Source organism: Lactuca serriola, chromosome 8, assembly GCF_051521515.1.
Source record: "Lactuca serriola cultivar US96UC23 chromosome 8, Lser_US96UC23_V15, whole genome shotgun sequence".
NCBI classification, from domain to species: Eukaryota; Viridiplantae; Streptophyta; class Magnoliopsida; order Asterales; family Asteraceae; genus Lactuca; species Lactuca serriola.
Window position 1 is genome coordinate 118,960,650 of NC_136415.1, and position 15,937 is coordinate 118,976,586.

At 35.5% G+C, this 15,937-nt stretch overlaps 1 protein-coding gene across 1 annotated transcript; it reads left to right on the forward strand.

Annotated features, from left to right (window-relative positions):
* The first annotated feature begins 266 nt into the window (after positions 1 to 266).
* On the forward strand, positions 267 to 1,692 carry LOC145066078 (delta(12)-acyl-lipid-desaturase-like). The gene has a single exon (XM_079013250.1). The coding sequence runs from the start codon at positions 382 to 384 to the stop codon at positions 1,537 to 1,539; it is 1,158 nt and encodes a 385-aa protein (XP_078869376.1). The 5' UTR covers positions 267 to 381; the 3' UTR covers positions 1,540 to 1,692.
* Positions 1,693 to 15,937: the final 14,245 nt, after the last annotated feature.

Below are 15,937 nucleotides of genomic sequence, written 5' to 3' on the forward strand. Positions count from 1 at the left end.
TAGGACTATAATTTTTTTATACACAAATGAAGAAATTCTTAGAAAGAGTTTAAACATTGTAAGTTACGTTTGATCCTACTTCTATACATGTGAGGTATGTAGAAAATAATGGATAAAATTATTCTAAGATTGTAATTGATAGAGGGTCAATTATTTTGTATCCATCTGTTTAAGTGTCTTTTTAATCTCGATCATTATTATATATTTATATTTCTATATTATATTTATATATATGTCTGTATGCGTATCTATATATATATAACGGAAAGAAAAGCCCCCATCCCACCATTGCACACCTTAACATCCAAAGCTTACATAATACCATTTTTCTTAGTTTCGAAAAGGTGAAATTGGTACTTGTGAATCTATCTCTTAAGAAACATGGGTGCCGGTGGCCGTTCAAATCCTAGTGATCTAGATGTTAAGAAATCCGATATCGATCGTATCAAACGAGCCCCAACCTCAAAACCTCCATTTACCTTAGCAGATATCAAGAAAGCCATACCACCTCACTGTTTCGAAAGATCCTTGATTCGATCCTTTTCATATCTCGTTGCTGACCTCACCGCAGTTTCGATCTTCTACTACCTCGCCACAACTTATATTCCACAGCTCCCTCACCCTCTTCCTTACCTTGCCTGGCCGGTTTACTGGTACGTTCAAGGTTGTGTGTTCATGGGGATTTGGCTTATCGGTCATGAATGTGGTCATCATGCCTTCAGTGACCATGTATGGCTCGAGGATTGTATTGGGTTTGTTTTACACTCATGCCTTTTAACCCCTTACTTTTCCTGGAAAATAAGCCACCGCAGGCACCATGCTAACACCGGTTCTCTCGACCACGACGAAGTATATGTTCCAAAGACAAGATCAAAACTGGGTTCTTCCGCGTTTTACCTCGACAATCCAATCGGTCGAACATTAACCCTTATAGTTAAACTCAGTCTCGGATGGTATATCTACTTATCAATCAATGCTGCGGGAAGACCTTATGACAAGTTCGCAAGCCACTATGATCCCAGAAGCCCTATTTTCTCAGATAACGAGCGAATCCTGATCCTCATGTCCGATATCGGACTTATCGGCTTTTCTACCTTGTTGTACAAATTGGCGACAATCCACGGGTTCGCTACTGTTTTTTGTGCCTACGGAGGTGCCTTAATGGTCATGAACGCGTTTCTTGTGATCATCACATACCTTCATCACACTCACGCTTCTTTGCCCCACTACGACGACTCTGAATGGAACTGGATGAAAGGTGCTTTCGCAACAGTAGATAGGGATTACGGAGTTCTAAACAAGGTGTTCCATAACATTACCGACACTCATGTGCTTCACCATTTGTTCTCTTACATTCCTCATTATCATGCCATGGAAGCCACCAAAGCGATCAGGCCAATTGTGGGAGAGTTTTATCAAAAAGATAGCACTCCATTTTACTTGGCGTTATGGAGAGAATCCAAGAACTGTCTGTTTATCGAGCCTGATGAGAGTGATGAGAAGAACAAAGGTATCTACTGGTTCAGAAGTCAGTACTGATCAGGAAAGCAAACAAGTGAAATGGGAATTAAGTTGTTATCCTGTGTAATTTGAATGATCTACTATTTGTATCTTGTTTTTCCTACTTTTAAGTAATGATGTAATTCCTCCAAACATTACTATAATAAAGAAAAGTATCAGCATGTTTAGCAATGGACGAAAACAATATACCCACCCACGAATTATATTTTTTTGGTTAATATTATTGGTGACGAACATTTTGTTAGTTTTACTATTTACAGAAAAAAGTATTAATGGATGTTCAGGTGTTGGAGGAATGCGTTAAAAAAATTAAAATCAGATAATGGGATGATTGCCGGAGTTAATGCAGACTCCGGTGTAATGGCCGGAGAAGAAGACTAGCAACAGCCACGTTGATGCTTTTGTATCTACAATATTTAAATGGGTCAAAGATATTTCATAAAAAAAATATTCATTGTGGGTTCTGGTCCAAATTGGCAGCCAAGGATTTATAAGAAATTAGTAAACTGCATAAATGGTCCTACCATATTATTATAGTTTTTGTTTGGGTCCCTACGGAATCTGTTTTTGTATAAACCGTTTTACCTTTTGGTCTTACTCTCTATGGTCTTCTTTGGTGAAAAAGAAATAAGGAATTTGTATACTCAATGCCTTAATTGCAATTCATATAAAAAAAGTGGTAATAAGCAGTGAATGGGAACGAGTGCCGTGTCTCAAAGAGAACACTTGTAATAGATCGGGAAATGCCTTCGTCGTCTCGAAGAAACCACTTGTAATAGATCCGGAAAGGCCTTCGTCGTCTCTAGCCATTGTGTTATATGTTATATGTTGTTTGTTTTTTCAAAAAAAAAAATATTTTTCACCAGTTTTTGCTATGTCGCGCAACATATGTACAACACTTTGCCTTTCATAGCTGTTTGTTTTTTTTAAAATTTCTAACTCAAAAATTGTTGCGCGTATGTTGCGTGGCACAACGCTAAACCAATATCTTCAAACCATTCTAGTTACTTTAAGTTATATTATTCAAATTAGATTTGTTTTAATTTTTTTTCAACAATGTGTTTATTATTTGAATAATATTTAAAGAACGTGTAAACAATTGGAGTATATTTTATATAATTTTAAATAATTTCAAAATCGTTTGGTAAATTTCATATAAATATTTTTTGTATTATATTGTTTATAACCAAATATTCATAAATTATAAAAATAATCATTAAAATTATCAAATTTACCGGAAAAAAATCATCGTCATCAAAATTTTAACAAAAATGAACATGTTTTTTGCTAAATTAACAATTTTATTTATTGTTTAACAAATATTATGTTTAATTCTTTTATATAAACTTCTTTAAAAAATCATATCATCACAATGATCTTTATATTTGATTTGCATATGATTAAACTAAATAAATTTTTTATTTAGATTTATTTTTAACTATTGTATAGTTAATTTCAGTTTACTGCAGCAGTCTGCAGATGTTAAAAAACAAATAGACTTTCTATTATATGCTACAGCCGTTTGGTACAACTCTTCTACTGCAGAGAGTTGCAGATGTAGTCCGCAGATGTAACATCCCGATGATGAGGTATTTTCAATTTCAGCCGTAAGTTTGAAAGAATGTTGCATTTAACCCTTGGGTTGAAGAAGGTTGCTAAAATGGCCCATAGTAGCATTATGGTAAGTTCGACAAAGAAGTTAGTATGCTGTGTGTACGTTGTGTACGCTAGGCGTATTGGGGCGGACCCTAATACGCTGGGTGTACACCACATACACATGGCGTATGTGGAGGAAGTGTACGGTCACGCCTTCGCCTTCCCACGGCCATCCGCTGAACCTGAAACAATAAACTGAAACTGTAAGCCCGAAAGCTTACTGAGTTACCCCAAAATACCAATGCCACATTGTCACAACTAGGAATTTTAATGTCTTGTAACTACAACAATTATGTCAACTATGAACCAACAATGTGAAAGCATGTATGATGCTTATTCAATAACAACAAAACTTCATCAAATACTTCATTCAAGCACTACAAATAGCCAACAAAGAATTGGAAAACCCTTGAAATCCCGGTTTAAGCCCATTTTGGACTAGGATTTCCTTATTGGGCCTAATGGACCAATAAGTTTCCAATTTAACTATCTTGAACCTAAAACTCTCAAATGGGACCTAATTGGACCCATATACATGAAACTTAATATTTTGGGCCTTATAAGCCTAAAATGAACTAGGTTATCTTTAATGGGCCTTATTGGACCATAACAAATCTAATTAGCCCTAATGGATCATAAAAATATTCCTTGATTTATTTTGGGCCAAAGATGATCAACTTAAGTCATAATATGGGCTTAAGCATTCAAGACCCAATTTTTCTTTCTCCTTTCTCCTCTCTCTCGGCCTAAACCACAAAACATAGGAGGAAGGGTTGACTTTAGGAGGTGCCACCTCCTTTTTGCACACCATGCACCCATGCATGGACTAACATGTATCTAGACAAGTCACCTAACTCTCTCTCTTCCCCTCTCTCTTCTTCTCTCAGCCGAGAGCCTTCCAAAACACACACACATCACAACAACTCTCTCTAATTCTCTCTAAACTCATCCATTTCTTCATCCAAAAATTCTCAAGACTTTTGCTTATGTTCAAGAGATTTTCTCAAGATAATCATCATTCTTTGGTAAGTTTTTACATGTATAAGTTATACAACTCTTCTCTCTTGTAAGATCATTCCTTCTAAACAAGTTTTTGGTGATCACACTCCTAGAAAACTCTTTAAGTTCGAGATCTTCCAAGAAAGGTTGCTAAAGCCGAAAATCACATCACTTACTTCCATTCTTCTTCAAAAACTGAACCCACAACTCAAGGTGAGCTTCATACCCCTCTCTTTTCGGTTTTTATGTGTTTTATGGGGGGTAATACAAGAAAATGTGTAGATCTATGTGTATGTGTATGATACGTGTGATTTTATGCATGTATGTGTGTTTTTATGTGTTTTTATGATGAACATGTAACCAAAAAGGGGGATACTCGAGATCTATGACATGAGAAAGGAAAAAAAACATGATCTAAGTTATTTTACACTAAACAAGTCAAGAATAATAACTTATAAGATTATGATGAACATATTTCCAACATAAAACCCATTTTTGGGCTTAAATTGTCAAAAATACAAAACTTGGGTTAAAAATTGCCAAGTCACGGTTTCTTAAGGGCCAAAAGAGTCAAAACAGTTTCCATAATTGTTTTTCTGAATATTAAAATTTTTCAAAGGACTTGAAATGTAAATTTTTAGCTTAATGGGCTAATTTTGGGCCTTTTGGCCCAATAAGCCCAAAATTGCGAAAAATGACAACTAAAGGGGCTGAAATGAAACTTTCTTCAAAACAGGAGATAAAAAGTGTAATAAAACTATTTCAAGGGTCAAAAATGCTTTTTATTTCCAAAAATGATAAAAAATTTAAAGTTTTTGGATTTCGGGCTAAAACTGTAAAAATTGTGAAAATTTGGGTTTTAACTGAAAATTACTATTCTAAAAGGACTAAAACAGTTAACAAAATAAATTTTGAGTTAAAACCATCATTTCAACAAATTTATAATACAAAGGTGTCAAGAAAATGTTTTAAGGGCAAAAAAATGTCTTTTCTTTTATATAAAGGACTAAACTTGTTATTTTTATAAAAAAAGAAAGGTGTGAAAAGGGTCAAACTTCTATTTTTAAACAAATTATTTCATTGAGTTAAGTACAAAAACCAAGACTGCCGAAAAATCAAAAGACAAATACACGTTTAACTCCAAATATCGTTACAAACGAATCGATCGATCTCGAATCGATACCATTACAACAACCGTAAAATCGAACCCTCCAATAGATATGCGAAACCTAAGATGAGTAATTATTCAAACTTTGGGCTTAGAAGTTTCAAATCATGCTTGTTGGACCTTGGAAGTCCATTAACATGATCTTTGGGCCCAAAGGGATAACGCTTATATGTTACTGGGCCTCCTAAGACCCAATTCCATATAAAAGGATTTTCAATAGCTTTTATGTGCTATTGGGCCCTAGTGGCCCATTAGTATTGCTAGTAAGGTCAAATTAATTAAATGCGAGTTGGACCATCGTGTATTTCACATCCCCAACAGCTTAAGGTACTTACGATAGTAGCAGGACATAATGCTCCTCTTCTCTTCGTTCGCTAAGGCTTACGAGTAATCAAACTAGACGGAAATTAGGACGTTATTCAACAGTAATCAAGGTGGTGAAATCAATATTCATTCGATGTGACGGTACAAAATTTGTAATCACGTATATCTTTCGACATCGGAAAACATCGGGTTTTCCGGGGAAATCAATACTATTCGTTCGAAAATTCTATAACTATAATACAAAACACCCTTTTTACATATATGTTTTGAAATCATTCATGCATCAACTTATGGATCTTCACACTTTGATAAACTAATGTCTTTTCAGAAAATATCGGATTTTCTGGGTTTTACAAACTATACAAATCATTTTATTCACAACTTTGTTTATGAACTCACCAACATTTCATATGTTGACATTTTTCCAAAATAACTTGTATTCTCAGGTAACAGGTAAGCCGAGGAATAAGTACCAAGTGTGTTAGGGTGTTTTTGCTTTTGAAATCTATCAAACAATGTATGTATGGATTTGAAATGTTAAAACAATGTACTTGATGTGAACAATTCCAGTTGTAATATATTGATGCATGGTGATGTTTATGTTATGATTCATGTACATTCATTGTGATGATATTCAATTAAAGTCACGTGAGCCCTCAGACGTTTCCGCCGTCTGGTTCGGGGGTGTGACACACATAGATAACCATATCATATAAACATATAAGCAACAGAACAACCATGCATCTCGAGTCTACAGTGTGACTGGTCCGCCTGCACCGGGCCTTCAGTTCACCTGGTTCACTCTCTGAGTCTACAATAAAACTAGACCGCCCACACCGGGCCTTCAATCTATCTGGCCCACTCTCTGAGCCTTGGCACGTCTGGACTGCTCTCTCAGGGCCTTCAGCCTATCCGGACTGCTCGTCGGGCCTTTGGCCTGACTAAGTGCCCTCATGGGCCTACAGTCTATCCGTTCCGTCCTGGGTATGTTGGCCTATAGCACGAAGCAGGACCCGCCTCAACCCAACCCCTATACCAATCAAACAATCATATGCACATAAATATCATACGCTAGCATGTATATTGTTGGGTTTTGAGCATTCTAACACTCCTAAGTGTACATGCAACCCTAAATACCTTGGATCTATGTTTTCTCTATTATACATGCAAATATGAACTTTCCTAGGTATTCATCCTAACTAGCATAATAACATTGATTCATATGAATATATCAAGTCAAAATTACATACCTCTTTAATATAGAATGTGTTCATGAAGCTTGAGTGCCTAGTGCCCCAAGTGTGACACCTCAAATGGTTCACACAACACCAAATACACTTGGAATAGAATAGAGAGATATCCACACTTCATAAAATCGGCTAGCCCTTTCACATATACTCTAGTGCCGATTTTGTCACCAATAAGATCTTTATATACAGTGTTACAATTAGGGTAAACCCTAACTGTCATGGATTTCCATTTCCTTGGATCCATGGGTTCAAATACACCATGGAGCATCCTATGGGTTTTAGCCCAACTTGATAATCCATGGAGCATTAGCCCACTATACAAGTATGGATGATTTACACAATCAACCCATATATTTAATTAGTCTTCTTTTGATCACTTAATTAATCCTAGATTAATTCTTGATCAATACTAATTAAATAATCTTATTAATATATTAGAACTTATAATATATTAACAAACTTTAAGTGTTATTTCACTCATTATAGTCTATCCAAATGCATGATGCCATGCAACCCAAATGGACCATGCCGGGTCGGGTCAAGTCTTACCAATTATAGTTATGGACTTAGACATTAATCCAACAGTCTCCCACTTGGATAAGTCTAAAACAATTATTGTGTATGACTTCAGGAACCGATCAGCAATCGTAGCTCTCAAAAGCTTTTGTCGAACTCTAACCTTGTAGATGAACTCTGACCTTTGTCAATGACTTGTCCATTAGATAAGGGATCATATATTCCTCCATTCTAGATATCATATGGACTGAGACATGGATTATAATCATTCTCTATGTCCATTTTTTGCTTCCCGATTTCCGATTTATGAAGACTGACTAATTGAACAAATCAAATCAGTCCAGGCCCGACCGAGCACTTACATTTGTCATCACCAAATCATTGAGGGGCCCACAGATATCGCTTTTATCCCGAAGGTAAAAGGAATGGATAAACTTCGACTCATATGGCTTGTTTTACTACTTGTTGAATCATACACAAAGACACATTTTATAACATCGAGTTACTAAATGCGTTTTCATGCAATCAATGTACAACCAACTCATAGTAACAACTCATATCTCTAGGTTTGAAGAATATAAGATATTATCGTCTCATGATCACTCGTGATAAAATCCGTGAAGTGATTCCAATAAGCGTGGGTTGAATGCAATACTCAAAACTTATGAGCACTCATGAGTGTTGTAGCCCTTTGTCCAACATCTTAGACCTCTACAAGCCAGCCCATGACAGTCTTAATTCATATCTACTTCCAACATATGACAGACTGTGGATGGTTTGAATAACTTATTCATCCATAACAATGACCTAGTTATTCTGGAAGTTAAAACATGCAAAGTGAAACACAATAATAATTGAACCCAATATGGTATCAAAACCTATGAACATAAATAAAACACATTTTACTTATCACCATATGATTACACATTATTCATTGTATACTGTTTCAGCTATCAACTTTGTTCTTGAATTTAAAACAATAGTTGTCCCATGCTCCAAGCATGTACACTATGTTTTCTAAACACTAGTCATGCCACACACCAAGTATGCATACTATGTTTGTCTATGATCTTTATTTTGTGAAATAGATCAATTGAACATAACTTCAATGATTCGCATTTCACAGTCCCAAATCCATACTACAAATGCAAGAATTCCAAATTCATGCCATTTACTGAAATATGTTAGATTCTAAACTTATATGCATTGATCCTCTTGTAATGATGATGCACAAAGTCAGAAAGACTTGACAACAACCATTACAGAGCATTCCAAAGGAGATCAAATTCTTGGAAACATCCTTCTTGCATTAAGTTTCCTAATCTTACACAGATTGAATAATTTCTAACTTTGAAACATTTCCATATTTCATTTTGACTATCACTTCAGAACAAGAGTTGCCTCGTTACAAATTATGTCAATATGGTCCTTCCAGAATTAACATTATACTTCCAACTGTCCTTGAGCAACCAATCTTTGGTAAACCTTAGATTGTCCTCGACAACTGCTTAATCCTTTTAGTCATATCCAGTTCTATACCTTTTCCCTTCTTAATGCCCTAGGCATTTGGAAAATTTTAGAAAGGATGAATACAGCGCATGTAATCGATCCTATATCCGAAGCATATGGGACACGATTCATGATGTCTCACATAAAGACTAAACCAGTCTTTTTCTATAATATTTCCATTTCAATTTGCCAAGTTCTCATAATTCAAATTATGAAAAGGGATGTCGTAACCATAATCGAATTTGAGAACGCAAATAATAGACCCATATATAGAATTTTCTTATGTTGAGCCATTCCAACATAACATTCATATATATATATATATATATATATATATATATATATATATATATATATATATATATATCCTTGACTAAATACGATTAAAACCTCAATCTAAGCTTTTAGATTTGAGATGAAGTATAATTTCCTCTCCCTTAATTATAGCAAAACAACTCTTTCCCAATTGAAACCTTTTGTTTTCTATAATTAACATTGCTAACTTGCAACCTTTATCATAATTATCATACTCCCACTAACATGATGATTATTAGCATAACACTTATGCTCCCACTAGCTTTGACATGTACTCAGAAATCAGCTGAACTTCTATTGACTTTCTTACCAAAGTTCAGATTTCTGATACTAGATTGCTTTGATAAAACTTTATCAATATCATACACCTTATCTTAGATAGATCACAAGTGTGTCTAAAAAATTTTAAGAACTATGAAAAGGGATTCCGTAATCATAATCTCGATTTTTTAGACCTTTGTCACTTCTCACAAGTCCATGTTAATGTGCCGGTTAACCACACACGCTCCACTAACGACTTTAAGAATGCAAATATCACAATTGCTATCTAGCTAAAATCTACTTAGTGAAAGTGTTTCCTCACCATCATTTTTCATGAATCAGAGAGAAACCTTATGACACTTAGATTTAATGGTGTATGTGTTCTTATCCATATGACTTGTCAAAACCATAGTCACAAGACAAGGATAATGACAAATCCAAACTCATATGGACTGAACTCAATCTTAATTTCTTGCCACCTAGCAGTTCAAGGGCCTGCCATTGCTTTTAAGTTGTTGTCCAACCAATTGAGAACTCTAAGAACTCATATGCATAGCCAAATTTAATTGGAATGGGCATAAAATATGTCAACACGATGGGTTATAAACCTCAAGTCGTGTGCTAGTGAAGAACTTCAGGTTTTATTCTTGATTAGTTCTTGAGACTTTCAAGACCTTTAAGACTCCCACTGTCCTCTTGACGTATAAGACTTTCTTGTCAGATATTCAAGAGATAGTGTGGATTCTAATCAAGACAAACACTTCACACAATTGGCCTTAGTTGGTCTTTGTTTTATCCAAAACATCACAATTTACCAATTTCAAATGTACAAGAGTAGAAAACTTTTACTCTTACATTTGACAAGTGTTTTAAACCTTCTTTAAGACATGTCACTCAAGTTACAATCATAGAGTATAACTCTAAGAATTGTTCTTGGAACGAAGTATGAATCATCTTCTTGATTTAACCACTTCAACGATTCATGACTCCTCTTCTTAGCCATAAGAATGCACTAAGATTCCTTAGAGAACTAATTGTGATATGGTTTCTTAATCATTAAGATGATCACAAAACATGATACTAAAGTACTCTCCCATCTTTTCATATTTGAGAAAATTTTATCTTTCTGCCTAATTTGACTCTTCTTATTCGTTCTGCCTTACATTGAAACTTTTCCAATGTTTCAGAATTATACTTAAACGTGTAAGTATAACCATATTTACTGAGCTATAGTAAATTATGATGAATAGTCTTATCGATCTTTTGTGGTGGACTTAGCCAGTGCACAAGAATGTGTACTCGATCCCTTAGTCCTTTACTTGACTCACACATCCATGCGAATAAGTAGTTAGTCTTAATTTTTTTCCAATGCTTGAAAGTTCTCATCTATCATGCTATACAACTTGCATGATTCCAAGTTTCAGTCCAATTGAAACTAAGGTGATGAGGATCTTTCCTTATTTGGTAAATTTAGACATTACCACAAATGAAAGAATCAAATTCACTTTCCAATATTGCTATCAGTGGAATCTTATAAGCAACAATTTTCCACAAATGCCATTGTAAGGATACATAAGATAAATAAAATCAAAAATTTCCTTTTATTTTAAAACTTTGCGGAAAAACTTATCCTAACAATCCATATGAAAAATTGTTGTTATCTATTCCTAAGCAATATTTCATAACTCCTAAGAAGTACGTCCAGAATTCGATCTTCAAACTACGCGATAGAAATCCATCTACGCGATCAGATTCAACATATTCTTTCTTTAAGTTCCTTCAATTTTCTTTGATTCTTAAAACATCAACATGTGACCTAGTCACATCATGTATCAAGAATCTCAGAATAGAAACTTAGCAGAGTTAGATAGTGGACTTTACCTGAAGTAGAGTCAAACATATTGACTTTAACATCCTTAGGTAAACTTAGCAGCTTCGCAACTAATGCCCCTTCCTTTGGCAATATAAACATATGGACCCTTTGGTAATGGTATGCAGGACTATCACACACTTAGCTTTTTCTCTTTACCATTTGGTCAACCGAGTTGACTATGACCGATCCCTTTCCATTGGGAAGAGAATGCTTTTTCTGGATTTCTAGTGTCTTCATTGTCAATGTCCATAAAGTTTTAGGAAGTTGATCTTAGCAATTAGATAGGATCATTAAGGGTCTTGTCATAGTCTGTTTCATAGGAGTCCCAAAGGAACTCACTATGTGACTTAGAAAGTAGTTGAGCCACCAACTTTCTCAAGACTTTGACACCCAACTCTCCCGGCTTGTCAATATGTGACTACATCTCCAAGATGTGATCACACATAGACCTTTGCTTGCCAATAGGGCTTGAGTCACCTTAAACTTTTCAAGAACTTGTGGGTTAGGGAGAATAATTGGAGGAGGTGAAAGAAGTATGATTTCCATGGGACATCATCTTCATTTAGGAAAGCTTGTTTCAAGAGATTTGGGAAGATCATAAATGTCTAAACCAGACATCTTTTGGGAGATATTCAAGATAGTTGGTTTAAAGTCCTTAATATAACACCCAATATGAAATATTAAGGCTAGGACCCAACACAATACTTTTATAACTTGGAAGAGGGATGTCATAATCCAAGCTACAAAATATTTGAAGGTAGGTGAATGACGATTCACCAATTTCCACCATGAAAACGAAATAATTATTAGCTTTTAATTGGTTTTTGAAAATCCTAGATCTTTGAGATTCATTGAACTGTTCAATGGCATGTTTCAATCTCGAGTGTGCCTTCAGGTTTTGTGACTGGGATGTCGAGGATCACAAAACAAGGTGTGAATAACCATGCAAATATACTTGGTACCCTTAAGTGTTTACCCCTTAATCGATGTGTCGGTTAACCACACGCGCTCCACCGATAGTATGATAAACATTAAGTTACCCTTTGCCTACCTTGTTAAATCCAGGTTAGTGTGCTGATTAACCACACACGCTCCACTAACGACTTAAGCAATGTGCAAAGTGTAATTTCATGGATTAGCACCTTATTCACACTTTCCTAAGTAACTAAGATTGGGTATTTATAAAAGGTTTAGTTGCTTAGTATTTATCATTAATACTTTTAATGAAGGGAGAATTCTAGTCCTTGTCCTACCCGTTCGGCTAATGACCCTCTACCGGTCAAGGAAGCGGTGGGTGAGAGTGGACACCCATTAAACTGCCATTTTATAGGCACTAACCTTATACCCCCCCCCCCCCCCCCTTATAGACCGACTTCGTGAATGAGGCCTACTAACGCTAAGACTGACTTTACTCTTATACATATATATATATATAAATATTATTAACTTATAATATTATAAAGTATAAGGGTTGAATTTTAACTTTTAAAATTCTAAGGGCTAACTTGGAATTAAAGTATTCATAAGTGAAAACTTTTCAAATTCCAAAACTTGAGGGCAAGTTTTGAAACTATTCAAAACTAATTAATTCCATAACTTATGTGTTTAAAGTAGTTTTAATTAAAAACTCTTCAAGTTCCATAAATTGAGGACAAGTTATGGAAGACTTTAAATTAATAAAAGAATGTAACTTTTCTTTATTTTGTAACTTGTGGAATTAATTAAGGTTACACATTTTATAACTTAATGAAGTGACTCTTGAACCTCCATAACTTGAGGACAAGACTCTTCATTTTTGTAACCATTGCCAACTTTTATGAGTTTTATGAAACTTAAATGTGACCTTTCATGCAACTTGAGGACAAGTTACACAAACACATTTTAGAATCATCTCTTAGATTAAAATGGATTGAAAACACATAATCAATTAACTTATCTATTAATCTAAGCAACTCATATGAACAAAGATAATTCACATCAAACTTTTTCATGTAATTAGCATAACTTTTAAACTAATACAAAACATGAATCTATTGACAATTATCTTTGAAATTGGATTAGCATGAACATTTCCACATCAAAAACAAGTTTTCAAGTTCAAAAACAGCTTAGGGTAATGTTCCTAGTCCAATTCCAGCCAAGAAACATGAAGATATGTTGTTTGGAGGCCAAACTCGTTGAGCTCTTCATGGAACTCGTCAAGTTCATGCACTAATACATGAACTCGTCGAGTTTTCTACCAGAACTCGTCGAGTTTTATGGTCTGGACAGATTCAACTTTGAAAAAACACATTTGCATCAAGTATAAGAGAAAGAAAACCAGTCTCTAATACCACTGTTGGGTTTTGAGCATTCTAACACTCCTAAGTGTACATGCAACCCTAAATAACCTGGATCTATGTTTTCTCTATTATACATGCAAATATGAACTTTCCAAGGTATTCATCCTAACTAGCATAATAACATTGATTCATATGAATATATCAAGTTAGAATTACATACCTCTTTGATGTAGAATGTGTTCATGAAGCTTGAGTGCCTAGTGCCCCAAGTGTGACACCTCAAATGGTTCACACAACACCAAATACACTTGGAATAGATTAGAGAGATATCCACACTTCATAAAATCGGCTAGCCCTTTCACATATACTCTAGTGCCGATTTTGTCACCAATAAGATCTTTATATACAGTGTCACAATTAGGGTAAACCCTAATTGTCATGGCTTTCCATTTCCTTGGATCCATGGGTTCAAATACACCATGGAGCATCCTATGGGTTTTAGCCCAACTTGATAATCCATGGAGCATTAGCCCACTATACAAGTATGGATGATTTAAACAATCAACCCATATATTTAATTAGTCTTCTTTTGATCACTTAATTAATCCTAGATTAATTCTTGATCAATACTAATTAAATAATCTTATTATTATATTAGAACTTATAATATATTAACAAACTTTAAGTGTTATTTCTCTCATTATAGTCTATCCAAATGCATGATGCCATGCAACCCAAATGGACCATGCCGGGTCGGGTCAAGTCTTACCAATTATAGTTATGGACTTAGACATTAATCCAACATATATAACAGATAATCATATCGATCTAACAGATCACTAACACAACAACCATCCTATAACCAGGATACCGACCTAACCAACCACTAACATAACATCACGCTATATACTAGGATACCGACCTAAACCAGGTCACTAACATAATGTAGCATCCCAAAATTCAAGGCCAAAAATTTTGTTTTAATTAAGTTATTACATAAAACCATCAGTATAAAAACATTCATATTAATATCTCATGTCAAAATCCAAGTGTCAATAATCAAAACATATTATCATAAAACCATATTAGAGTGTAATCCCAAGGATCCCATGTACAGAAAACATAGTGTGATGCGCTGCGATCAGGCCGACTCCTTTCCTTTGAAAATGAGTACCTGAAACAAAACTGAAAACTGTAAGCACGAAGCTTAGTGAGTTCCCCCATCGTACCACATACCATACAATCACATAACATACATATATTGTCAGGCATATCTGGGTGCCCGACCTACCCCTTCGGTCCTCTCGACCAGATATTGGCTAACATATCTTGGTGCTGGCCTCCCCTTCGGTTCTCTCGACCGGATACTGACTAGCATATCTGGGTGCTGGTCTCCCTTTCGGTCCTCTCGACCGGATATTGGGGACTATTTCACCCTCCATACTACTACCAAATAACACTGATCACATAATCTATCTAGCATGGCGGGGCATGACTACCCCTTCGGCCCTATCGACCGGTACTCTGGGGACTATCTCCCCTACTATCACTAGCACATAACATTATATCATACTAGGACATCAACATATCCGGTAGCAGCCAACCTAGATGAATATCACATAGACAATCATCTAATCATACAACTCCCACCGATGGGCCGACATTGTGGTCGTAGACCCACCGCTACCGGAAGGTAACTCACCTCACACTGCTGAACTCCCGTAGACTCAACCTCATACTACTGAAGTCTCGCAGACTCGACCAAGCTGCTGGATGACAGATTTCCGATCTGTCAATATCAAAACACCACCCAATTAATAATTGGGTCCCAACACATAACCAATAGTATATTCTTTGGATAATTACTACATTACCCCAAGCTTGGCTCATTCAAGCCCAACGCCTAATCCATAGACCTAAAAGTCAACTATGAGTCAAAGCCCATCATATGGCCCGATTTTCCAAATTGGGCCCAAGCCTATACATGGTCTTATTCTAAGACCCAACATTATTTAATCATTAAGGCCCAACTATGGCCCATATATGGCCCAATTTTCCAAATTGGGCCTAAACCCCTTACATGGGCCTTACCCTAGGCCCATTAAATTATCCAAGCCTAATTGTTTGTTTTTGGATGGCCTATTATTATCTCAATCATCAAAGCCCGATAAAAGGCCCAACTATAAGCCCAAGTGGGATTAGGTTTTCGCATAACATGATGATTAGGGTTAAGTGTCCTACTTAACTCATTAAGGACTTAATC

Bases quoted from the DNA above. Each gene is read 5' to 3' on its own strand.
- LOC145066078 (XM_079013250.1), top strand. From the start codon at position 382: ATGGGTGCCGGTGGCCGTTCAAATCCTAGTGATCTAGATGTTAAGAAA.